This window comes from Platichthys flesus, chromosome 23, assembly GCF_949316205.1.
Source record: "Platichthys flesus chromosome 23, fPlaFle2.1, whole genome shotgun sequence".
NCBI lineage: Eukaryota > Metazoa > Chordata > Actinopteri > Pleuronectiformes > Pleuronectidae > Platichthys > Platichthys flesus.
The window spans coordinates 5,148,145-5,173,230 of record NC_084967.1 but is presented as its reverse complement, the minus strand read 5'-3'; the positions used below and the strand labels follow the sequence as shown (position 1 = coordinate 5,173,230).

The following is a 25,086-nucleotide window of genomic DNA, read 5'->3' as shown; positions in this document are numbered from 1 at the left end:
TCAGATCATAAACAAAAAATAAACAATGAGATCACATACTTGGAACAATATGACAAAAGTCAGCCGTGCAGCCAGGACACACCAGTAGTGTTTGGAGAACTGGTACGCGTCCGGAGACCAAGGGGGCTCCCTGTAGTCTTTGTACCTAGAGCAAAAGCACACCTTAAAACCTGATGGATGCTGGAGAGAAGAGGAAACTCAAATTCCTTTCTGTTTTATCGTTTCATGCTTGATGGGAAATAAATAGAAAAATGTATTGGTTGGAATCGAGCAGGTGGTTCACATGAGCAGTAAAACAAAGACGGACCACCTACACAACAAGAATCCAAGTCAAAGCATGATCCAATGAGTGCATTGTTCGAAAGGTGATCGCTGGGAGCTGCTTAAAGTCTGTCTCGGTCCACTTTTATTTCCATCCTGATTTATCTTTACCAGGGTGAGGCAAAGCCTCATTACTAACCATGACTCCCTCCCTCAGCCTGGGACCTGACACAAAGTGAAATAAACTGTATTAGGACTCCTTTCCTTTGTTTGCCTTGTAGTAAACACTCTTTATTGTGCTGGCAAAACAAACAGGCTGAAAACTCGAACCACATGTGGAGCCATAAAGGCCGGCGTGCTCAGGGTGAAGAGGAGAGGAGAGGAGAGGGAGACAAGAGAGGAAGGAGAGAGGCAGAAGAACGACAGTAAATAAGTTAAGACAACGAGAAATCATTAAATAGAAGGGAATTAAAAGAGAAAAATTATAAAGGCAGAAGGAGATGTGTTCTCTTTGCGGCAAATAAAGCAATGGTGGACAATAAATTATTTGACAAGGAAGGATAAGAACACACACATTTTCTGTCTTATCTGTTGTGGCCATCAGTAATGTGGAGTCCAGTTGCAGTTAAAGGCCTGATGAAGAGAAGGCTCTAACACATGAAAATGAAAACATATTTTTCTGAGCCAAACTTTGACTCTATATTTATAAAATTAGGTCCTATTTTTGGTCACACTTTGTTATCTCGGAAGAAGATAAACACTGACGGATATTGTCCTTATTAGTCACTGACATGCTGCTGGTTTGACACAGGCCAGATGACTGTTGGGTGTAATACTTGATATTAAGTGGACTGACTGTTGAAAGGCCGTTGAAATGACAAAAAGAAAATGGTGGAGTAATGTAAACTCTGTGGCGACCAAACAGTTCAGGGTCTAGATATTCTGAATCTGTTGGTTCCAGGATCAAAAGGCAAAGTTAAGTGATAAAGTTACAGCTTCATGACTCAGAACGTCCTAAGAAACCACAGGGACGCGTGTTGGTGTCCCATAAGTCAGAGGAGCACAGAGTAAATGAAAATCTGGAATTTGAAGAAAACAACCTTTGATGCTTTTTTCAGATAATCTGCAGTTACGACGAGGCCCAACATTGAATAAAAGATGAATCTAGTTGATCGGCATGTATGGACAGACATCTGGTTTCAACAGCAGACAAATGCTGATTGTTCAGATGAGACCACATCTTATGTATGGGATAAGTATCGTGCATTATTCTAACACAAAAAATGTCCACGTCTTTACCAAATGTTTGGTATATAGCGTGTGACTGGACTGTACCTTCAGCAAAGAGCAAACAAGACTTTCTGTGTTTCTGATCAGAGCTGGGGGACAATGCTGTGAAAGATCACATGATTCGTGAACTCGGAAATATGTGGGCTTGGCGTAGAAACAACAATGCAATAGAAGTGTAGGTGTGCGTCTGCAAGGTTTTAAAAATCAAGATTTGCCCTTTTAAGTTTTCAAGTTTGAATGTTTCCGAGCTGTTTCTCCAATGTACGTGCGCCAGTTTTCAAATCACTATTTAAACTGTTTACATTTACAAGTGACAAATTTTACAAAGCGACAAAGAAGGAAAACTCAAATACAATATAATATTTGCAGAGAGAAATTTCTTTCAGATAATGAGAACAATTTGCAAGGCATGGCCAAATGTTGCAAAATCGTTTTATTGGATTTCAAGTTTTCAAACAACAAGTTTCCACCTTTCAAAGCGTTTTTTAAAGTTTCTGAATATGGCATGATGCTCATCCCATACTCAAGAAAGTGTGTTCAGGAGTTAGTGGTACAAAGACAAGCTGTATCCATGTGGATGCAATCTCTCCTACATAACGTAAATAGGGTCTCACCCTCTGTACCACTACATGGCTTATTTATAATGTAAGTGATTGGATGAAGTCAGTCTTTCATTTTATGGAAACCTGAGTCTGCTCTCAAGCAGAACAACCAGCTGAGCAGACAGTGTGGGTGATAGTGCTAAAACACCTGCAGCACAAAAGCACTTTTATCAGTGCAAACAGCAATAAATGCCAGTTTGAGTTTCCACTGTTAAGTTAAACCTTTTGAATATGGACCTTCCTCACACTGGTTTCTGACAGCGTCGTTATGTAACACCAGCCACTGCGGTGAAAAAGTGGTAATTACATCCTGATTAGACGGAGACGGAAAGAACGACAGAGATTCTTCTGTGATTGAAACGTTGTCTACTTAAACAGTTTTGTGGTTTGGACTCAGAATACTGGGGTTGTTTTTGTCATCAAATGTAATTTCCTGTCAGTCGCGTTAACAACATTAACACTAACAAGTATTACATAAGTATAATGACATGAGCTGACTGCTTTCAAATGGAATGGTATCAGTGGGAGTAAACAGCTCGGGGTCTCCTGGTGAAGCACGATGAGTTTACTGCTTTTACTGTAAATTAAAAAAGAGTACCATGACATCTTTAGAATTTACGAATCGTCTTGGTACTATAGTAACTGCCCTTGTGATATCCCAGCTAAAGAATCAAAGATATGTTTACTAGATCATTACTCAATCAAATTGAATTTGTGTTGCCCACACTCACAAATCACAGTTTGTCTCATAGGACTTAGCAATGTCAACCCTCATCAAAAATAACCCAAATACAACTTCTGAACAGGGGAATAAATATTTAGAATACTCAGGGAGCAACATGTGAGGGAACCTTCTTCCAGGTCACAGACAGAAGTACCTTAGACGTTCTTGCAGGAGAGTAAGAACAGCATTGCAGCAGAAACTATGAGCTCCGACTATCCGCGTGGACAGTAAAAACATTATGGACAGTGGTGGGAGCATGCGGTTTATTTGCATTAGCCGGAGCAAGCACTTGGCAAATAGCAATGCACAGTCCAAGTTAGAAATCTCTCATTTCATTGCAAATATGTGTAAGAATATTTTGGTTCATTATGAAACTTGAAACCAATAAATAATCAATGGGAAACACTTGTCGTTAAACTTGAATCATGGGTCAGAACACACCAGCAGCAGGATACTGCCATCAACCAACTCTCTCTAAAGATGTTCCAGTAACAGGCTTCCATATTTATCTAAGAGGGGAGTGTGCAGTGGAGGGACGGGGGAGTGAGTGGGCACCGGGAGACAGGCCCCCTCTTTGTTAATCTTAACAACATCTTTAGGAACAAATCCATCCTCCCAGACCACTGAATGCTCAGAGGAGATAAAAGGCACTTAACTGATTTACTGACAAATGTCTGGATATGTGGATCCATATAGCTACAGATTGAGCCAGTCAGGACATTAAGACAGACACCAGACAAAGTCAAAGTCAAAACATTAGACTGTCCCTGATCACTTATGACACCAAGACAATAATGTTTACAATTTGAATGAAAATCTGGCATATTTTGGAGACTGAATTTTTTATATATTGTATTTTATAAGTGTGTAAATTGATTGCATTTAAGGGGACTGTTGATCCTCAGCCGAGGTACGTGTGCTCTACTGATTATTTGTAACTGTCACAGAAACATAACACAATGTAACAAAGTAGGTGTTATCCAACTTAGAGGTGAGGCACAGGTGAGGTGGAAACATCCGAAGTTTTACTCCCAGCAAGAGAAGATTTGTTTAATTTCATACCCCCCCCAAACATTTCCTGCCCTCTCTGTCTGAATTCATGCTTGAACACAGCTAAATTGTCAGGCTATAAAACGTTAACATCAGGCTGTAACTTTATATGTTTCGCTTGTAAACTTTATTCTCTGATTTCCACGCAGCATGGTGTGTTTGTCTCTGCATGACAGTCCTGGGATAGACTGATAACCTGTCCTGGGCGTACCCCGCCTCTAGCCCTTTGTTCACTGGCTTCGGCCCAGGTGGCAACCCACCGTAACGGCTGCTACCTCACGAGCCAGAGCGAAGCCTCAGATCCGCAGACAGGTGCCCGCTGGCTGTCTGGCGCTCAAGACTAAAGGGAGCCGGGCTTTCGCAGTCAGGGCCCACTCCACTCTGGAAACTTCTGTCTGAGGATTTGAGGATTGCAGATTCAGCAGCATCTTTTAAATCCCTTCTCATAACGCATCTTTTTAGGAAAGCTTTGTATCAAATTCGGCTCAACGCTGTATTTTTTAACATGTCCTTCCTGTTTAATTTGATCATAAATCATGAATTACTGTTGGGTGTCCTATTTGATTGTAATTGTGTATTTACTGATTCCCTTTGCTGTATAAGTAGTTTCTCATTATTATTGGGTTGTGGATTAATGCTTTGAATCCTAGAGGATGGGATTTTGTCGAGTGCCATCTTGGTTTTATATAATCAGAAGTAAACTGATGTTATAAAGCAAGTGAGAATTAGAGTAATTTTCTGATAAAGTGACTTCTTGTTGCCAGCCGTGGAGTCGCCCTCTGCTGGTCACTCAGGAATAGTTTTCATATACAGTCGATGCTTGAGCGCCACAGCAGCCTTCAACAATAAGCGGTATAGCTGATGGATGGAGAGAATCAAGGTTTACATACATACATACTTTGTTTCGAATATGAAATATCGCCCTGTGTTGTCAAAGCTTAAAACAATCAGGAGAGGAATGCAGGAAACACATCAAGGATGCAGTTGAACGCCGACACGACATAATAGGTCTCTCACATCCACACACTCTTTCATGGAAGAAATTCCTCAAAGGCTAAAATAGATGAAGAGGCCTGATTGAGCTGTCTCACTTAGCACTTGACCAGCGGTATAGAAATAACAGAGGGGCCGGCAGAAATGGGTCTGTGTGTGTTAGCGAGGTCTTATGGTGTCTGATTCTTTCTCCTTATACAGTCATGTGTGAGGAATGCTGCCCGCGAGAGGCAACTCTTCTCTCTCTCTCTTTTCTTTGATCTGTTCATCCTTCCCTCTTTCGCTCACCAATAATTCCCATTCGTTTCGTCCCAGATAAACTTCCTGTGTGAACAAAACTGCCGAACAAGAATCTGCATCCTGACACTTTAACTCAACTCACCTGGGAAGTAAAAGCAAATTGTTATTATCAAAGAGCAATTTGCTCTCTCTTTATGCCTGTGTTTGTGTCTGTTTTTGCTGTGTGTGTGTGTTCTGGACGCTCCATGTTTGGATATAATAGTGCAGCCCAGCAGCAACTGGAGCATCTAACTCAATATTCTATCATAAGACTGCTCTGTGAGATTATGATTAGAGGTGAGGGACCTGAGAATGTATGTGTGTGTGTGTGTGTGTGTGTGTGTGTGTGTGTGTGTGTGTCTGTGTGTGTCTGTGTGTGTGTTTGTGTGTGGTCCATGTCTTCCTTGTGTTGTGGGGACCTACTGTAAATCTGTAAACTTAGTATCATTACGGAGTCTTATCTGATTAATACTGTTGACATCTTTCAAAGCTTTTCAAATCTCTCACATCCATACAAATACGTTTTTTTTTTAAATGATATTTTAAAATGTAAATGATCTCCTAGCGCTTCAGCACTGCATCAGCAATAATCCCAGTCCATAGTAACTCACCTGAAAACACATATCACCTGACCATTTCTCAGGGCTATGTGATGTGAACAGGAAGCAGATTTTCTACTCTGCACTTTGGTGCTTTGCACAAAATACTACGAATAAAAAAACAGCAGGAATGAAAACAAAGAGGAGACCCTGTCATCGTTCTTAAACATCTCTGTTTCTACCCATCAATACACTCACTTTTCAATCTAAAACATGGTAAAACGGATTATTATAGGGAGGCGTGAACATGGTAATTGTGATAGCGTGTTAGAACAGAACTTATGCTAGTTTGTTCCAGCTGCACCAGTGTCAGCCGCAGGGGTCGACTGAAATGGTTATCCAGCCCGGAAATTTGACTTCATCCCAGGCCACCTTAATGCAAACCATCACAGCGCCAATACAGTGCCACCTGCATGAGATTCAGGAGTGGATGTGTACACAAACAAGGGTCAGAGCATTCCCAACCCCACAAAACACACAAACACACACAGACCCGCATTTCCAAATATGGCTGCATTCAGGTAATGCCGGCGGGAGACCAAAACATAAACAGCATCTCTCCTTTCTGCTGCGTGAGAGAACATGTGCGTCTCACATGTCGTGACTTCGCTTTTTAAATTCCGAGTGTTTTCCCATGTCAATGGTATCTCTCTGTCACCCTCTCTGTCCATGGAACAGTTAGGAGCTGAGAACAGGGACAGCGTCTGGCATCCTGCAGGTTCTGATCCAAAACCAACTTCCATCGTGGGTCGGTTGATTACAGAGAGCGAGAGGTGGATCCAAAGTTGTGGTCCACCATCTTCCAGATAGTCTTTGACAGATAAAGGGTCCTGGTCCCACGACAGCCATCTGTCGTTTCACAGTTTGAATTTGAGAGAAATTAAATGAGAATAGTTGGACTCTGTAGTCAGGTGGCATCGATTGTTGCTCATTTGCTGTGAAACAAACATGTGGCGGAGCTGCCTCACAGACGCGTTGTCGCTAGATGCTACATAACTTACAAACTTACATTTAACAACCCCAAGGATTAGTTTTGACCATCATCATGATACATACTTAAAAAGCATTAACCTGCTAGATTGGATGTAGCTCTAGGAATGTGTTTTCCGTGTGTCCCCCAAGTTGGTCCAGGCTGAAATTTCTCATCAGGTATTTCCATAAACTCGTGGCCCCTGAGGCATGAATCCAACTGACTGGGGTGCCCTCCTCTATTATCACAATGGCTGCTTTTACATGCACACGTATAAGCAAGAAATCAGGTTATTCCTACCCCTGTATTCATGGGAAACACAAGTATCCCAGTTTACCTTTTGTGATGGGTGGCACTTGAAAATGAGGTCGCTTTGGCTTGTTAAATCCCACCATCGCATATTACATTGAAGTAATGGGAGATGAGAGCAATTTGCCCTGAGCAAATATAGATATGTAGGCGTGACAGGTGGGATCGCGTCACCATGATGGAGTTCAGTTTTAAAGAAACAGGGATAAGATGTATCCCTGCACCAGTATCCTGGCTAATGACAGACTACTCCATCTTGTTAAATCTGCTTTTTATAACCCGGATAGGGGCTAAGATCCAGGATGCTGAAGACAGGAAAACCTGACCATGATGTGGGCATGTATACACAGTCACTGATGTTCATACTTGTTTCTCTGTAAATACCTTGGCAGCTCTACCTGATGGATAGCCTTGAATTTTGGCATGTCACCATATTCCTCAGGATGAATGCAATATTTATGGTGATCCTCAGTTTTTCAGCGAGTGGGCTACGCTCACTTAGTCAAAATTCTTAAGAACATTACCCAAAACGTATTTTGTATACTAACTAAGTGCTGATGAGGGTGTATTGTGATATTTGCTCAGTCAATCATGTTTTGCATATACTGCTCAGACCCCACTCCAATGATTTAAATGAATAAAGAGCTAATGTTGTAGCTCAACACTTTTATTTTAGCAATGAGACAAAAGGTTAAAGACGTCTTGAATGCTATATTTTATTCATGAAGCCTTGTTCTGAACCAAGTACATTGAATTAAGACCTCCGGGTAACAAGAGTGGTACCAGCCAACTTCCTGTCTGCTGAGGGAACAAGCAGTCCTCTTGACATGAAGCAGGGTCTACGCCTACAAGTACCAAATTCATCATACATTTAAAAATCTTCTCCTGAGAGAAAATCATTTCCCACATACGAAACTCTGTGTGAAGGATTTATGGCTAACTCTCTCTCCTTCTTGATTTTATAATGGTTTGATTTATCTGCTTATGCTGCGCACGTATTGTTTGCTGTCAATGTGAAGTTCTCCGACTAAATATATTATTTGATTTAAACCTGGCTCCTGTCAGCAGAGGTCACGAATGCCGATTCAGAACAAACAAATACAAATATCCCTTGAGTAAATCTTGCTTTTTCTCTTGCCCTCTCCACACAAAGGTCACAGGTCAGCTGAAGATCAGTACAGGCTGGAGGTCGCAATTCTCTCAACATCAGCAGAAGCTTTGACCTCAATCTCCTACGAAGCACCACATTTTATGAGACTCGGTTTTGAAGTTAAATCAATAACAACCACTATAATGATCACAAATATGGAAAATGCAAGATAACAGCGGATTAGAGACCAAAGGGATGACAGGTGACTTAATGTGAAGCTGGAATAGATGTTTCAATTTTTCATGATCAGAAAAACTTACCTCAGAAGCCCTGAGGTGAAGAATAACTTAATTTGTATAAATGGGCCAATAAAGTTGTGCAATGTACGGATGTCAAACAGATTGGCCTTGCACAGAATAACCAGCAGCTGTTTTTGTTAAATTACCTAATGTACTATCTCATGGATATTGTTTTGTTGCAAATTACCTCTGTTTTATTTACAATTTATTTTATTCATGATATCTTTTAAAAAGAAATATATAGACTTCCTTTTTTTGGCATTGTGCCTATATTTAAATCGCTACAAAGAGACAGTGAACAAAAGCAGAGACATATGACATGAAACAAAGGCCCCCTCACCGGGAGCTCAACCGTGGACATGATGGTTAAGCGCTGGACCACATGGACCACATGGACCACAGACCACGAAGCCGCCCGACGTGCACAAGGTCTATTTTTATCAGATATTGATTTGGCCGAAAAACTTGAAGCGAAAGTAATACAAACAAAGGGAACCTGACCGATATATGTTTATACATTCTACATCTGCTTTACATTGCTAGGTTTAAGTAACCTAAGCTACTGCAACCCAAAGACATAAATAGCCGTCAAGCACAAAATGGATATACTCATAACTTACTAAAAAAAACATAAATAAAAAAAAATGGAGCAGAATAACTCGGTTTCTACAAAAAGGCCTCATTGGAGAAAAAGTGATTATCTGTAAATAGACTGTAACTTGTGTTTGCAGACTCTGGTGACAGCTCTAAATTGTAACCACCGTGCCGAATTCATAGTTTACCCACATTTTTTTATTTGCCACTTCAGCACTGGGAGTATAGTGGAGAGAACATGACTGCAGAGATGCAGAGGAATGCTCTGCCCACTCAGGCAGAAACGCTCTTCAAGCTCCTCACATGGCTTTTTTTAAACGCCATTAAAGATTGAAAAACCTCAGGGGTCGGCCTCGATCACACCACCCGTCTATTCACCATTCACCCATCCCACCACACTGCCTTCCTCCTTTGCATTATTTCTACATGCGTCCACGCTGCCCTCTCCCTAACTGTTCCTCCCTTGTCTAGATCTTTACGTCTTATCATCTCAACGGATCATCTTCTTCAATGATATCTTCCCATTTCATCTCGCTATCCCCGTCCTCCATTCAGTCATCCGCTCATGACCTCTCTCCCGCAGCCCCAGCCCTCTGCATGTATGCATTCATGCAAGAGACCCCCTCCAAATTAACTGGGTCAAAAGGAAAGAGAGCATGCAACAAAAAAAAGAAAAGAGAAAGATGTGAACTGTCTGGAGCATCTGACATACTTTGAATTACATACTGCGCTGAATCATTTGCTCTGAGCCCGGAGGCGTCGCCTGCGCTGCCTGGATACAGTCTGTACATACACAGTACACACCCCGCAGACACATGAGCCCTTCTTGGAACATCCACCGGCCAATTTCACGCCTAGAACGCGCTCGGGACGCAGGGCATCTTGTCGTGTTTCGGAAGGGACATGCCGCATCACACGGACACAAAGACTCGATTCAAGGCATTGCAATTCTTCGCTCTCTTATGTAACAGCAGGTCAGCCCCAGCTATCCGTGGCCACTGCCGTCCATGACCTCGGCCTCTGCAGCCATTTATATTGGTGTTACGAAATAGACGTGTGCCCCCGGCACTCGTGAACATGTACAGAAGATACAATGGCGCACTGTCTGTAGCTATGCACTGAAGGAGCCTCACTGGCCTTGTGACATCATCTGTCATATCCGTTGTCATTAGCTCAGGACTCAGAATGCGACGACACGGGAAGGTGTGTCTCGAAACCACGTTGGCATCTCAAACCAAAAACTGCTTTGTTTTATTTATTTCCTCCTCCAAGGATGTTATGTTTTCATCTGTGTTTGTTTGTTATATTAGGCTAATTTCCATGAAATGTTCTGGAGGGGTGAGCCGTGGCCAAAAGAAGCAACCGTTATATTTCATAAAAGGATATTCTCTTAGTTATCCCAATTTGATTCAAAAACATATTTTTTGTTCCTATCTCAGAATAAAACTTGTGCAGTTGCAAAAGATAGATGCAAGAATGAGATTACCTGTGGCAATTTAATGTTTTTATCTAAGAATATATATATCGCAAAAATACTTAATTCTATAGCATCCATTTAGAGGCAAAATATACACATAGATCCAAAAAACTGAATATCCTGTCTTCCTTTATGGCACAAAACAGAAAGAAGGCCTGCACAGTTGCGGTTGACAACACAGGCGGACAGGTAAAGGGCTGTGAATGTTTTGCATGGCTTCGAGTGTAAATATAAGAAAGGGTAAATCAGTAATCAGTATGTTACCTAAGAATTTCTAGATATGCATATTTAATTGATTTTCAGAGGAAAATACAGGATCCAGTTGGAGATCGACTTCCACTCCATAAACCAAAGGAGAGACGGAGGCGTCCCTCTGTCAGATTAAATAGATACAAGCCTTGACACGAGCATGATTAGGAAAGTTATATGTTGTTGACACAGAGTTTCAAGGGCGGTGTTTATGTATTCGTTAAGGTCAAAGTTATAAGTTATGAGAAGAAAGGCTCACGCTGTTTTATTCACAAACACAAAAATCCCCCGGACTAAAGCCTTCAAATAGATTTACTGTGTCGAAGATTTATGGATTTGCCTTGACAGTTTTTTTTTAACCAAGTAGAAAAGAAAAAATCGACATGACAAAGTGACGGGTGCGTGCAAGTTGGTGTGTATGTGAATGAATATGTGAATAAATAGGTATCTGTTTTCCTTTATTTAACCAGGTGGACCTCATGGATGTGTGTATGTGTGTTTGTGTGTGTGTGTGTGTGTGTGTGCGTATTTACCGGCAGACGGTGATGTCTCCAGAGTTGTGCGGGGCCGTGCCGGGTTTGAGACTGGACACGTTGAAGTAGGAGAGGGTGTGGTCAATGAAGCCGTGCATGGTGCCACTCTGACTGTACATGTACTGGTAGACGAGCCGAGGGATGAAGTCTGACGTGAAGGAGATCACAAAGGCCTCCGGAGGGAAAGAGCGAGCCGGAGACACACATGGGGCAGAGAAATATGTTGTCTGTCAGCACCGCTCAAAATCACAGCGTGAGAAAATTGGTTTAGCCTGTAAAAGTTGCGATTTGCCAAATCTTCTCCCTCGGTTTTTTTAGCGAAAGAGGTTCAGGGGTCAAAGTTTCTTTTTTTTCAGATGTTGAACAGCACAAGCAGCAGTAACATCAAATAGAGTCTTTAAAACTGAGAGAGGCAAGATGCGTTCAAAAGAAGGGGGAATTCTGCTTCCAGTTTTCCATTGCGTTGGAGCTCCCAGGGCAGCTTAAGTGTGTATGTGAGTCCAGTGCCCCATAGCTCTAGGATAAATAAAAACTCCTGCTGCTGGTTTTTCTAAATCCTCCACAAATCTGTTTAGTATTAAAAGTAAACGGGATAGCATTTAGTTAGCTGGCCGGAGACAAATCCCGAGCAGAACTTCCCTGACCTCGAACAAACACACACACCTTGACCTCCGCAGATCAGCATTTACGGGTCTTTTTGGTCCTAGTTCTCAGAAGGTCATCACCGGGATTATCTCGGGAGAACACAGGTCTAATATTGTATTTGACATCGACTTGTCAGTGTAGGCAGCGGACAACTTAAGGTCTGCGCAGGACACGCACATGTCAGACGTGATGAGAGCTGGATTACATGTTGAAAGGTTTCTGCGGAGGAGTTAGAGGTCAGTGGCAAAGCCCTGGGTTGCGTTGTGACCTCTGTCTCTACAAAACCAGCCTCAACCAGATTTCATTTTCATTAATTAAAAAAAAAAGTTATAATCTAATCTGAATGGCGCAGTCACGAGTCTCGAGAACTATCACTATGAAATAACATTTTACGTTTTTAAAACACATGACTTATTAGTAATGCAACATTTGCCATGTAATAACAATTTGTAATTTACTCATATTAATTTGTGTGAAAAGGGTAATTTATACGTAACTGTAATTTTCATAATTTAGGCTACAGTGTGTACTGCACATACAGTTCTATCTCCACACATCTATTGAACATTCATCTGCCTTCATCACTAATTTGATAAGCAGATAGTGAAATGCAGGAGCACTGCATTAAATACTTACATTTATAATGACGGAGAACTTTCCCATTCCACTCAGTATGTTGTACCATATACCTACAGAGAGAGGAGCAGACATGTTTGTGTTTAAGCATGTTACATCCTTTATTTCACTTAATGCACAATTAGGGAAACCCTCACACACTTTACTTTAAAGGACACTGTTGTCCCATAGAAAATGATGTGAGAAAATGTCCTGAACAACAGGAGCAACTGCAGACTCACAGGTTGATGGCATCTCATAAAAGCCTATGGTTAAACTCCACAATGCAGCAGTCAATCTGATTGAAGAGTTATCTGGGTTTGAGCCAACAGCAACAACATGGCCCTATGGAACTGCTAAAAGGCATCTGTTTGTCAAGCTCTGGAAAAAATACAATCAATCTAGTTTCAGTTGAGAGATGTCTGAAATGGGGTTTCACAAGCCGTACCATCCTAAACAACTAGGATTTATGGGTAATTCAATACTTATGAGGAATTTGGGGGATTTTGGTGAACTGTATTATATATTTGTCGGAGCACCTTACCGATGTCCTTAGCGCGTATGGCCACCGGCCTGCGTAGCTCTGTAATAAACTTCTTGGCGTCCAGTCTGATCTCGATGACGTTGTTGAGCAGGGCGAAGAGCGGAGCGAGCGGAAAGGATGCCACGAACAGAGAGACGAAACCGAACTGGATGACTGCAGCAGGTGAGAGAGAGAGAGAGAGAGAGAGAGAGAGAGAGAGAGAGAGAGAGAGAGAGAGAGAGAGAGAGAGAGAGAGAGAGAGAGAGAGGAGGATATTTAACATGCTACATTAGGTGAAGGGTTGATAACAGTCATTTTTGTTCATTTGGAACAATAACATTTATTTCGGGCCAGTCGTGAATTGATATCCTGCACTTAAACAAATAAGACCATGTCAGAACCACACAGAACCAACATTAAATGGCATTGTCAAATGTCCATCCGATTCTGCCTTCGTAACAGTTCCTATTGTAACAGTGCTGGTGACCCAATTACAGTTTGTAATAAACACAACCAGATGCCTGTCAGGTTCAAGTTTACAACAAAGTAGTATCATGAGTGTCACAACATGTCAAACACTACAACTCTGCCACAGTCATGGCCGCTGTGGCAGAGCTTGGGCCCAAGGTTATTACATTTATTTAAAGGAGCAATTTTGCAATAAAATAAAACTGTATTAATACATTTATTCCTTACATTATGTATGTTATAATGAAAAAAAATCTAATAAACAACAAGTGTTTTGCAACAATTAATGTACATAAAGACATGAAAACATACATTTACTATAAAAACAGTTGCAAAAAATGAAATGAAGTTCTCTGTAGGTAAATAGTGAGCTAACAGAATGTGGGTCTAAGGAAAGAGTCCACTTAATAAGAGAAGTAAATGGAAGTTAGTTAATTTGGTATTAAGTAGTATTATTCAAGGCTAAAGTTACAGTTCCTTTTCAAAGTATTTCATTTGCTGGCTTCCCCGATATCTAATGAAAAATAGTAATAAGAGATGCTAATCATTTGTAGTTATGTGCCTACAAGGTAAAGTAAAGTTCATTAGTTCCTGTTCCTGCACCTGCACAAACACAGGATGATTTACGTCTTGTTTCGAGAAAGACTCATGGCTTTCATTGTGTTTCCTTAACTTGCTGGAGACATGAGCTTAGTTAACATTGGCTGCACTGACATCTACTGTAATCACAATCACATGCAGCACATTTAAATGCTGTTGAGATCATATTACTGTAAGTGTGCTCCCACTTGGAGAGGGCATAGATCTTCTAAAGACCCTGTAGGATTTGAAAACATCTGAGTTAAATGGCCGAAACACAAACTGCAGTGCATGTTGTTTTGCTCCATGAAACTGAGAGGTCGTACTAAATCTTCAAAGCTGTGTATGATATGAACTTATTCCCAGTGATTTCGAGCAGCCATTTCTACCAAGAGACAGGAAGAGCGAGGTGGGCATGTGGGAAAGAAATCAACAGAAACATTTTGGAGATTGACGGCCGTGAATGACGCTGGTCCGGTCAGGAGTCACACTGTCTGTGCCGCGGATCCGATGATGCCTTTTACGGTTAAACCCTAAATGCTGCAACAGTTAAACAAGAACTTCTTATGATTAAGCAGTGTGTGGAACTATGTGTGTATATCTTTACTCTATGCTATGCACTCTATTAGATAACCCACAGACACATCATGCATGACTTATATTTAAACTAATATAAGTCATGCATTATTGGACTGGATTGTGTAGTCGATTAATGCCCTGGCTGCATCCAGGCAAAAAGCAAAAGAGATATCTTCACAAGCAAATAAATAAAGATCAATAAATGGTCAGAACAACATCTACCTGCTTCCTAAAAAGTAAGGAATAACATGAGAGAGACGAGGCAGTTTCCCTGATGAACTGATCGGAGCGGGGGAACTTCAGCGGTGTGGGAACGGGGATTTCCAGCGAGACTGACGCCTTCGACCTGGGGACGCCACGCACAGACAAAGAGTGGCGAGGAAGAAAATACAGCAGCAGGGCAGCGAGCGCTAGAGGGCAAGCTTAGAACCACCTCGCTATCTACCTGAGACGAGGTTGACGGGTTCGGGGGCTGGCCCGGGCACACGCAAACACAAAGAAAGAAACACACACACACACACACACACACACACACACACACACACACCTCAACGCAAGCAGAGGGGCTCACGGATACATAGACGAGTACAAAACAGAGATGTAACACAAACCCAGGGCAACTGATTCACACGCTGACAACTACGTGTACCTTTTCCGTCAGTTTCTCTACCTCCCACCTCCCTCTCTTGTCTTTAGCACATTAAATCTCCTCATTATGATATCACAGGATTTTATCCAAAGCGACTTACAATGAGTCCAATCAAACATGAGGGTACAAACCAAGACACTCTTGAAACTAGCATGTTAGTACATTAGCTTAAAAAAACAACAACTACTTTTTGGAGATCTGTTTTAGACCACCCTCTTCCTAACCAAAGTGTGGCTGGAGGAGATGAGTTTTTAATTCTGCCGCAGAAGACGTGTAGACTTTCTGCTGTCCCAATGCCAGTTGGGAGCTGGTTCCTATAATTTGGAAGCCAGGACAGCAAACAGTCGTGATTTTGTTGAGTCGCTAGCTCTCAGTGAGGAAGCAGCTGGAGTGGACAGGCCAGGGTGTTAGGTTTAACCATGTCCTGGATGTAGACACAGCACGATACACAAGTATTAGTGTCGCGAAGAGGATACAGGCAGCCACTGGTAACCAGTGATGGGAGCTGAGGAGCGGTGTACTGCGAGTGAAGTTATACTGGTTGAAAACAGTCGAGCTTCTGCATTCTGGACGAGCTTCAAAGGTTGGATGGCCCTAGCACGCAGACCATCCAGGAGGGCGTTGCAGTAGCCTGGACCAGAACCTGCACTGCCTTCTGAGTGAGAAGGGGGAGTATTCTCCTGATGTTGTGCGGCGTGTATCTACACGAACGGGTTGTTGCAGCTATGTTGGCGATAAGGGAGAGTTGACTGCGGAGTGTCACACCCAGGTTCCTTGCGGCCTGGGTGGGGGCACCATTACAAGTCAGAACTAAAACATCTCCTAAGACTTCTCTAAACAGGGGGAAATGTTAAATTCCACATAAACATACCGGTAGTTGCTATTATATATGCCAGGAATTTTTTCAAATATAACCGCCTCAGTCCATTTTTCTAACTCTTTCTTAGCTTATGTCTTGGCTTGTCTCATGTAGAACACAGGAGCTATATTTATCAGCAAACTTCACTTGCTATTCACAACATTTTGACAAAATCTAATTTTCTTTTCATTCTATGGCTGTAGCATGATATGGCGAGTCTTACTGTTTCACTATCCACAGACAAACGTTGGCATTTTATAAATATTATGTTGTTGCGTGTTTAGTGAACTGCTGCTGCAATTTGTCAACCAGGAAACGCTCTGAGATATCAATCTGCGAGGAACATAGACTATAGATAAAGATGGATGACGCATCTGTACGTCCTCCCACTATCAGCCCATAGGTGCCCTCGTCCAAAAGTGAGTCAGTCTAAGCTGCATTTCAAACTCCCAGTAACAATAAGTTGACAACAATTTTCCACATTCAGAGAAGGAACTGCATTCAACGAAGTCTTTTGTATTTCCCTCATACAATCAACTAATCAACCAACCAACCAACTGACCACACAATCGACCAACTGACCAACAGATCAACCAAGCTAGCAACAAACCAAACAACAGACCAACAAAACAAAAAACCAACAAACAAACAAACCAACAAATCAACCGACCAACCCACCAACAGACCAACCGATAAATCAAGGTGGAGATCAGCTGATCACAATTGTAACCAAAACACTTACATTTTCATTGTGCATTTGCCAGTAACTTCTTCATCAAATCCTAAGACTTCACTTTGTCCCCCCCCAAAAAACGAGATATACGCTAAGAGCTGCGTGTGTTTGTGGTTCTGTGCATGTGAGTGTGCATGTGTTTGTATTTATGTACCGGCACACATAACAACTCAACACCTGCAGCTCTTAACCAGCTCCATATAAATCTCCCCTTCACAGGCAGTGAATCAGTCAGCTTTTATGAGCACAGAACGGTTTCTCTTTGAACCAGTGAACAGTCTGTGTGATGACATTTGGCAGACTGACATACTAACCGCAAACATTTATGAAAACTGTCAATACTCTTGATTTTATTTCACGCTCTCGTCCTGATCACATTTTCCTCTGTGTTGACTTCATCTCATTGTTCTTGTGGGTTATCTCAGTAGTTTCTCTGCCTCCCGGTCTTCCTCAGGATGCATTTTAACGATTCTCAGGATATTATTATATGATAATTACATTTGGGGGATTTTTTATTCTACCTTTTTACTTGTGCCAACGACAGTTAAAACAACCGAATAGTCCTAAGCAACAGTGACACTGCCAGTTTTCCACAGAGGGTCTGAATTCTCTACATGCAGTAACAACTAATATATGCTCTAAGTTACTGTTTCAAAAAATCTTATTTACATCGTTTGCACAGTGACCCAGATGTTCAAACTTCATAGATTTCCATCACTGTTCCCCTCCTCATTTTTTATCGCAGTTAAGAGTCTGCAGGCTCTGTTAATGGGAAACAAAAAAAGTGGCTGAATACGAGCCACTCAGCGCTGGGCCTTCCTGCTCAGGCACAGGGTGAGAATAAAAGAAGAAGAGGTCGGGGAGGGTTAAAACTTGTAGCTCCATCTAACGCACACCCTGATTGACAGGCACAAATAGGGGAAAGGTAAAGCATCTGAGACAGTCTACACATGAATGAGGAAAAGATTATTCATCTGTGACTTTATTTCAAGAATTTATGTGTATGGGTTTGTGACAGACAGGCATGTAAACAAACCCTGTAAACAGAATGTACACTTGTTTGCATGTGGATGAATGTAGCAAGTTCTGCACACTGAATGAGATCATCGCGGATCCTTAAATTCTTCATTCAAGATGTGCACCTTTAGCTGAGTAGGGTCTTGTTGTTCCTCCCAGATACAGATTACATAACACCTCCCAGAGATGGACAGAATAATTAGTTTAAAAGTATGCAGGTGTCCAAATGGCTGCTTTATGTCCCTGAGGCTATTATTCTCAATCCCTCAGTGTGTGGGTGTGCGAGTGTGTGTGTGTGTGTGTGTGTGTGTGTGTGTGTGTGTGTGTGTGTGTGTGCGTGCATGTGCAGACTCACTCATCTCCATGTATTCGGGCGTGAGGCCTTCAAACGGAGCCAGAGCGTGGTCCAGGTTCCACTGCTGTGGAGGCCTCTCCTCCTCCCTCTCCTCCTCTGCTAATCCTTTATTCTTCAGTGCTCGGACCAACTTCTTCAGCTTCCTGCCAAGACAGACAGAGAGATGGATAGAATGATTAATAACTATAAAACGAGAACACCAGGTATTATGAAGGTTATTGTTATTAAAAGAATGTAATGTTACTATCAGAATAAAAAACAAAGAGCTTTTTTTAAAATTGTATAACTGGAAGGTGCCAGAGACTTAAAATTAAATGTGACATCATTTTCAACCTTGTGGAACAGTGACGGATGGATGATCCTGTTCAAGTGAAGTTGAACTGTATTAAAATGTCATGAAAGCATGAAAGAAAACCTGTGGTAGTCCTAGTTGTCATAAAAACTCAAACAGTGTTTAGTTTGTCCAGTTTGGGCTACTCTAAAAAACATGGCAGCCTCCATACAGAGGTCCCGCTCTCAATGTAAATATAAAGTATTTAAATATGAAGGGCATATTCTAAAAGAAAAAAAAAAACTATTCATACAATTAAGAATATCACAGGTATTTTTATATTTAATTTCTGGTAATAGAAGGGTCCATACAATCACCCAAAACGAAAAATAATTTTAATCCTGTTCATGTTATATTAGAATGAGCCTTTTATTTACATCATCAGTAGGTCCTCTTCCACAAAAAGCCTGCCATGTTTCACTTCCATGGTTTTACACAAGCCCAGAATGGACACATCTAATCCTTGCACTGAAGAGAACCTTTCGTGTTTTAATGTCCCCAGGAAGCCACCATGGATTGTCCTACCCTCGCCTCACCCAGGGCAGGTGAGGCGATGGGTATTCCACCGATTAGAATCTGCAACCTCACCACATGATGTTGCTGAATTCTGCACACTATAATTTCTGTCTTCCTGATCGAATAAAAGAAAACACTATTTACTTTTAGAACCTCCATGATTTCAACTTATCGGTGGGAAGCAGGATGATGTGGATGGTTTGAGATTTGAACTCAGAAAAACCTTGACTTGAACCACAAAGGTTGACACGGTTTCTTTATGACACATTGTAGCCACACTAAGTATTTACAGGAGTTCCATAAGGCAGATATCCCAGTGGCAACCAGGAGCAAACTGTTTTCAGAGAAATATCAACACTTTCACAGAGACTGGCAGAGATGCTCATGAAGCTGTGTGATGCTAAAAGAGAGCCAGGCACAGCGAGATGAGCGGGGGCGAGTACACTATTAGTGTGTGCATGTATAGTAGCTCTCATTAGTGACAACTTAAATACAAATGAGTGCATGTATGTCTGTATTGTGGTGCATGCATGTGGCAGAACATGCAAATGTGTTTCCTCCTATGTAAAATCTCCAATTAAAGCAGCTAAATGCTTAACTGCTTTAACAAACACAAGGGAATTACAGTTTACACGGTCATGCAAGGAGGAGGTCATAAAGACACACACAAACACACACACACACACACACACACACACACACACACACACACACACACACTCAAGTTACACACTCACTAGTCAATGACATTTATCAGAAACAGTAACCAGACTTTAAGCAGGTTAATCAATATTAAATCACAAAAAGGTTTAATTTGAACTGTGTTTTGCAGTTTTTTGATTTGAATGTGTGAGAGGTACCATCCAGCTTCACTTTGTGTTTAGAAAGGTCTCAAATATAGAATTCAATGGGATTCTTCAGAGTCACAAGCTGTCTGGAGACACTTGCACCTCCCTCCAACACTCACCACGGTTAACCGGTGATCACCCATGTCTGTGAGCTGTGGGTAGTGATGAAAGAACAAGTCTGTGAATACAAACCGCTGACAAGAGTTTTCTCCGTTGGGTGGTTGGCCTCAGCCTCATGTCCGGTTCCTTTTGGTTTGTTTGTGTTCTGCTTTTCTTTTCTTTCTTTTTCCATCTGTTATGTCTTTAGACAGTAGCTTTTAGGGTCAGGTACACTTTTGCAGACCTGTAAAATGTCTCTGCCTTCACTCAACGACTCTTGAGAATCGCTATGAACCCGGCGGGAAGGCCCAGAGTGTAAAGACAGGGGCGTTCCTGGTGGCCTCCCAGGTGTAAAACTTTTGCCGGTGGATGAATGTGTAACAGATGTGGAGGTGGTATGTAGATGGTATGATGGTATGTGCCGCAGCTCGCTGGACGTCCTGGAGAAACCGCAGAGTCTGATGAGACTCATCCAAAGTGGACCGCAACAGTAACAGTGCAGCCGGCAGCCAAGAGGCACCTCTGTTGTGTGACAGTTGTTATAGACAGAGCCGACCTCTGACCTCTGGGATTTGCATGTAAGGGCTGAGCTTTTGCTATTGTAAAGACATGGGAGGAATGTTTTTGGAACAAAAAGAGGTGAGGGAGAGTTGCAGGCGCTTGTGAGCAAGTCTGTTGTAGAATTTTAACAAAGCTTGTCAAAGAGATACATAATATATCAATGGCTTTGTTGAGATGTTCACTAAATTATACTCGTTTCTGGTTTAAAATCACATTTATTAACAAACATATTTTTTATAATCTACATTTTGGGTTTTAACATGGCTCATAATGCCAACTAGAGTTTCAAACCACCTTACTTGCAGGCCGACTCTTATATAAACCCCACGGTTTGGGATGTCTGTAATATTAAAAAAAAAATAATTAACACCCTCTAATCAAAGTTGGCGCCACCAGCAACCATTTGTTAGTTGGAGTCTGGAAAGCCCCACTCATTTTCAAATCTATCTAGAAACTTAACCCCTCATACCACCACCTTATTTACCATTCCTTTTTGAAAGACTGTAGACCAACACGCTCCTCACACACAGTTTTCATTATATTATAATGTGTTAACGTTGTTTTTTTTTAAATACTTTTATTGTTGTTCATCGATCTGTTTTGTTCGATTGCATTGCTAAGCATGATCTGGCTTTTGTATGATTTACCTACTTTGGACTTGTAGTATGGTTTTGAAATGTGCTACATAAACAACGTTTATTATTATTATTATTGTTAAAACTATACTTTTATAATGTATGGGAATTAATAAAAACCATGACCAAAATGTTATATTGGCTGATCATTTGGGTTATAATCACTTTCTATTTATGTGTATGACAGGTGTCACCATCCAAGTGGTTTATCCCAAGAGCTTATTGTCTGTTCACTTGTTACTGTTACTTCCTCCTCCTGCGTTGTGTACTTACGGTATGCCGATTTCAAAGATGTTGTTCTGGATCAGCTGCTTCCCGAGCATGATGATGCTGAGCTGGATGCACAACTCGATGAGGCAGCCTCCTGGAGCACACTGAGGGAGACATGACCACGTGCCATTTGTACTCTTGTGCTCTTGTTTTACATATTCAGACAATTGCAAAGAGTGTCAGATAAAAAAAAATAAAGAAGACTGATGACGAACCTCTTCCATCCGATAATCGTTAAAGACATACACGTAATTTCCAGGTCGACCTGCAAACCTATTGAAACACAATGCAACATTCAGAATTAGGCGGACTTCAGACTTTGGTGTGGATCATCATCAGGAGCCGGATTCTTTATTTAACATTGTGAAATAAGTTGTTGTTCAACTTTTTCACTGATTTCCAAGGGAATTATTCAGGGATCTTAAAGAAAAACATCAGGCACAGTTAAGGAACTGATTAAGATGACTGTGTTTTTCATGCAGCCTGTTTGAATTTAAGGGGGCTGTTAGGCCATTCTAGTTATATATGTTCACGATATATTTACAAGATTATTACAGGACAGATATGCGCGCGCACGCACACACACACACACACACACACACACACACACACACACAGACTTACCTTCCCTTGAAGAAAGCCACATAAAAGATGGGTGCGTACGCATTCATGAATTTGAGTAAGAAGGCTTTCAGGATCAGACGCTCCTCAAAGTTGGTTTCTGTTTTGTGAATCTCTGAAAAGAAAAGAGAGCAGGTTAAATAACAGAGAATTTGTATGAACAGAAACTCAGGTTTGGCTGACAGGATGATGTTGAGACGTATGGATATTGCTGTGCTATAGAAATGAATGTTGTGAGTCTGTTCTGAGAAAAGTTGTGGTTATGTCAGCTTGTTAATTGAAGTCATAACATGATCACTGTGGTGGAAGTAGGTTAAAATACTGGCACTTTTCACATGGCACACACTCTGTCTCTCTCTCTCTATTTCTCTCTCACTCTGTGACACACACGCACACACACATAGTCAGTCGTTGCTCCTCGACTTCATAGGACATTACTTAGACTGACATTGATTTCCTCCTACTTACCTAACCCTAACCAAACGCTTAAGCAATGTCTTCATCATAACATTTTATTATCTTTGTTATGAGGAGTATTTTCGGTCCCCATTAGGAGGACAAATCCACAGAATGTGAGCAATCACAACACACACACCCCCACATACACACACAATCATGTCTCCACCCTAATCTTAAGACAAACCTAACCTTAACCTGACCTTAAAATACATTGTTAGCTTAAAAATGTTATGATTTACCCCATAATGAGGTATAAGGACTTGCTTTTCTTATAATATGACTATGTAGACTAATTTAGGTCATGCACGACCAGCAATACACACACACACACACATTTTCCCTCTTTCTCACACATCTCCTTGCCATTCTTTTTCTTCTATTCCTGAGGTTTTGAATGTGAATGTAAATGCGGTTGAAAGCTCGAGGGATGACTGATGGGACAGCTGGAGCGTGAAAACATCAAAGTTTCATCAAACTGTCCGGCAAGAGGCAGAAACACTTTTTCTTCCTCTCCCACTCACACATCGAGGATTATGCCAATCTTTCCTTTTTCTCTTGTATTTGAATTGCTAAAGGCAGTATTTTTCCCCTCAGTATTACTGAAGTATGTCGCGGATATGAAAAACACAAGTGAGGCCATCGGACTGATCAAGATAAAATCTGAGTATATTAAGAACATATTCTGAGGATACGCTTCAGTTGAAGGAACATTTCTAAACTGCTGTTTGTTTTGAGGAGGTGGAATTAAAGTTTTGACATATTTGACATAACTGAAAAGTGTAAAGGAACAAACTCTTATTAGCTCCCTTGCCAAGAGTTGCATGATGAGATCATAACGATACTCTCACAACCTCTAGACCAAGATAGAGTCAGGACATGTTTATCTCGAGCTTTACAATACACACTACAACTTCATTAATCCTGAATTTGCTTCCGGGCAAGTAAAAACGATAAACAACTTGACATGCAATGAAAAACATCCAATGTAATAATAAAACACAATGAAAGAGCTGTTCAGTTGTGCTGCTCTAAACACCAAAGGTTATAATACATAACTGAATAAATCAAATAGCTCACACAGCATTTAAGATTAAGTGTTTCTGTTTCATGTGCCAAGCTCTGGACCTAGCACAGGATTGTCCTGTAAAGCTTTAATCACATGATGATGTGCCTCTGGAATGAATGATGCCCTTGGCCTTTTGCTTGAGAACATGGGGAGGTGGAGATGCCGACCAAGAGGGTAGAATCTGGAGAAAATGGTTTGTGTCCCTCATAACGCAGGACACCTCTACTGTTGCTCAGGAGATGGAATGATCCTCTTCTGACCAGAAGTTGGGCGGGTCGAACCCTGTCTCTCCCATTCCATGTGCCCCAAATTGCCCCTGACAGCTGTGTCGGCAGTGTGAGAATGTGTGGATTGCAAAACTGTGCTGTCGAGGCTTGAAAAGCGCGATATCAATCCATTTAACATTGTGTCATGGACCTTTCACTGAAAGCTGCGGTAACAACTCAGCTCAAATCTTGTTAATCTATCTATTGTAACATGTCATTTGTGAACAGCTTGTGTCTGTACCTAGCTCGGTGAGCCACACGGCCACAGCTCCGTAGATTTCATCGAGGATCAGAATAACCACCAAGTTGATGATGACCGCGGTGGCCGTCACCGTCACCCGGACGTTGGACTTGGTCTCCGGGTCGGGGCTCATGGCCATCAGCGCCGACACAGCGATGCGGTAGACGATGACCCCGAAAACTGCAGAACACGTCAGCACAAACTGGAGGAGTAAAAAATAAAAGGAAAACATTTAAATAAATTAGTCATCACTGCACCATATCTGTCTCATAGTCAAAGTGCAGTGGCAGGCATTAATATTTCAAAACATTGATGTAGGTCAGCGTAGGATCCATTGATTCTGTAGTTTACCTGGTTATGTTTCCACTTTAAGTGTTTCCATGCACATTTCGAAAATGTGTGACACAAAGAAAATGTGTGAATTACGTTTTATTTAAATAAACTAACCATAAAGAGGATGGAGGAAACGTTGATGAGGTATCCAGGTAGACGGTCTTTCCAGGTCAACTTGTCTATGGCAGTCTGTCAGGAGGGGAGCAGGGGAGGGAAAGAGAGAGAGAGAGAGAGAGAGAGAAAGAGAGAGAGAGAGAGAGAGTGATGCATTGGACAATCCTTCATCGGCAGATCTGCTGAGCACAGAGCCCGAAAAGAGAAGAAACATAAATCTCCTGATGCAGAGAGCAGCATCATGGTTCTCTTCAGTGCGTAAAGGACAGAGAGTTAAAGCAGCATGTCACTGCCTTCACAGGAAATATTACCGCATATCAACAGAGAGGGATAAAGGAACACAATGACCAGTTTAACAGTCTGCATCCAGAATTGGACAGCCTCG

At 41.6% G+C, this 25,086-nt stretch overlaps 1 protein-coding gene across 1 annotated transcript in view; it reads right to left on the bottom strand.

Annotated features, from left to right (window-relative positions):
• Window positions 1–25,086, bottom strand: part of ano2b (anoctamin 2b) — a 55,722-nt gene that overhangs the window by 4,962 nt on the left and 25,674 nt on the right. Inside the window, exons 14-23 of the mRNA XM_062383309.1 lie at window positions 24,702–24,776; window positions 24,255–24,456; window positions 22,226–22,337; window positions 21,817–21,874; window positions 21,605–21,705; window positions 18,342–18,484; window positions 13,124–13,276; window positions 12,601–12,653; window positions 11,320–11,492; window positions 40–145 (exon numbers count right to left, since the gene is read on the bottom strand). Coding sequence (XP_062239293.1) covers window positions 40–145; window positions 11,320–11,492; window positions 12,601–12,653; window positions 13,124–13,276; window positions 18,342–18,484; window positions 21,605–21,705; window positions 21,817–21,874; window positions 22,226–22,337; window positions 24,255–24,456; window positions 24,702–24,776 — 1,176 coding nt within the window. The remainder of the gene's footprint in view (window positions 1–39; window positions 146–11,319; window positions 11,493–12,600; window positions 12,654–13,123; window positions 13,277–18,341; window positions 18,485–21,604; window positions 21,706–21,816; window positions 21,875–22,225; window positions 22,338–24,254; window positions 24,457–24,701; window positions 24,777–25,086) is intronic.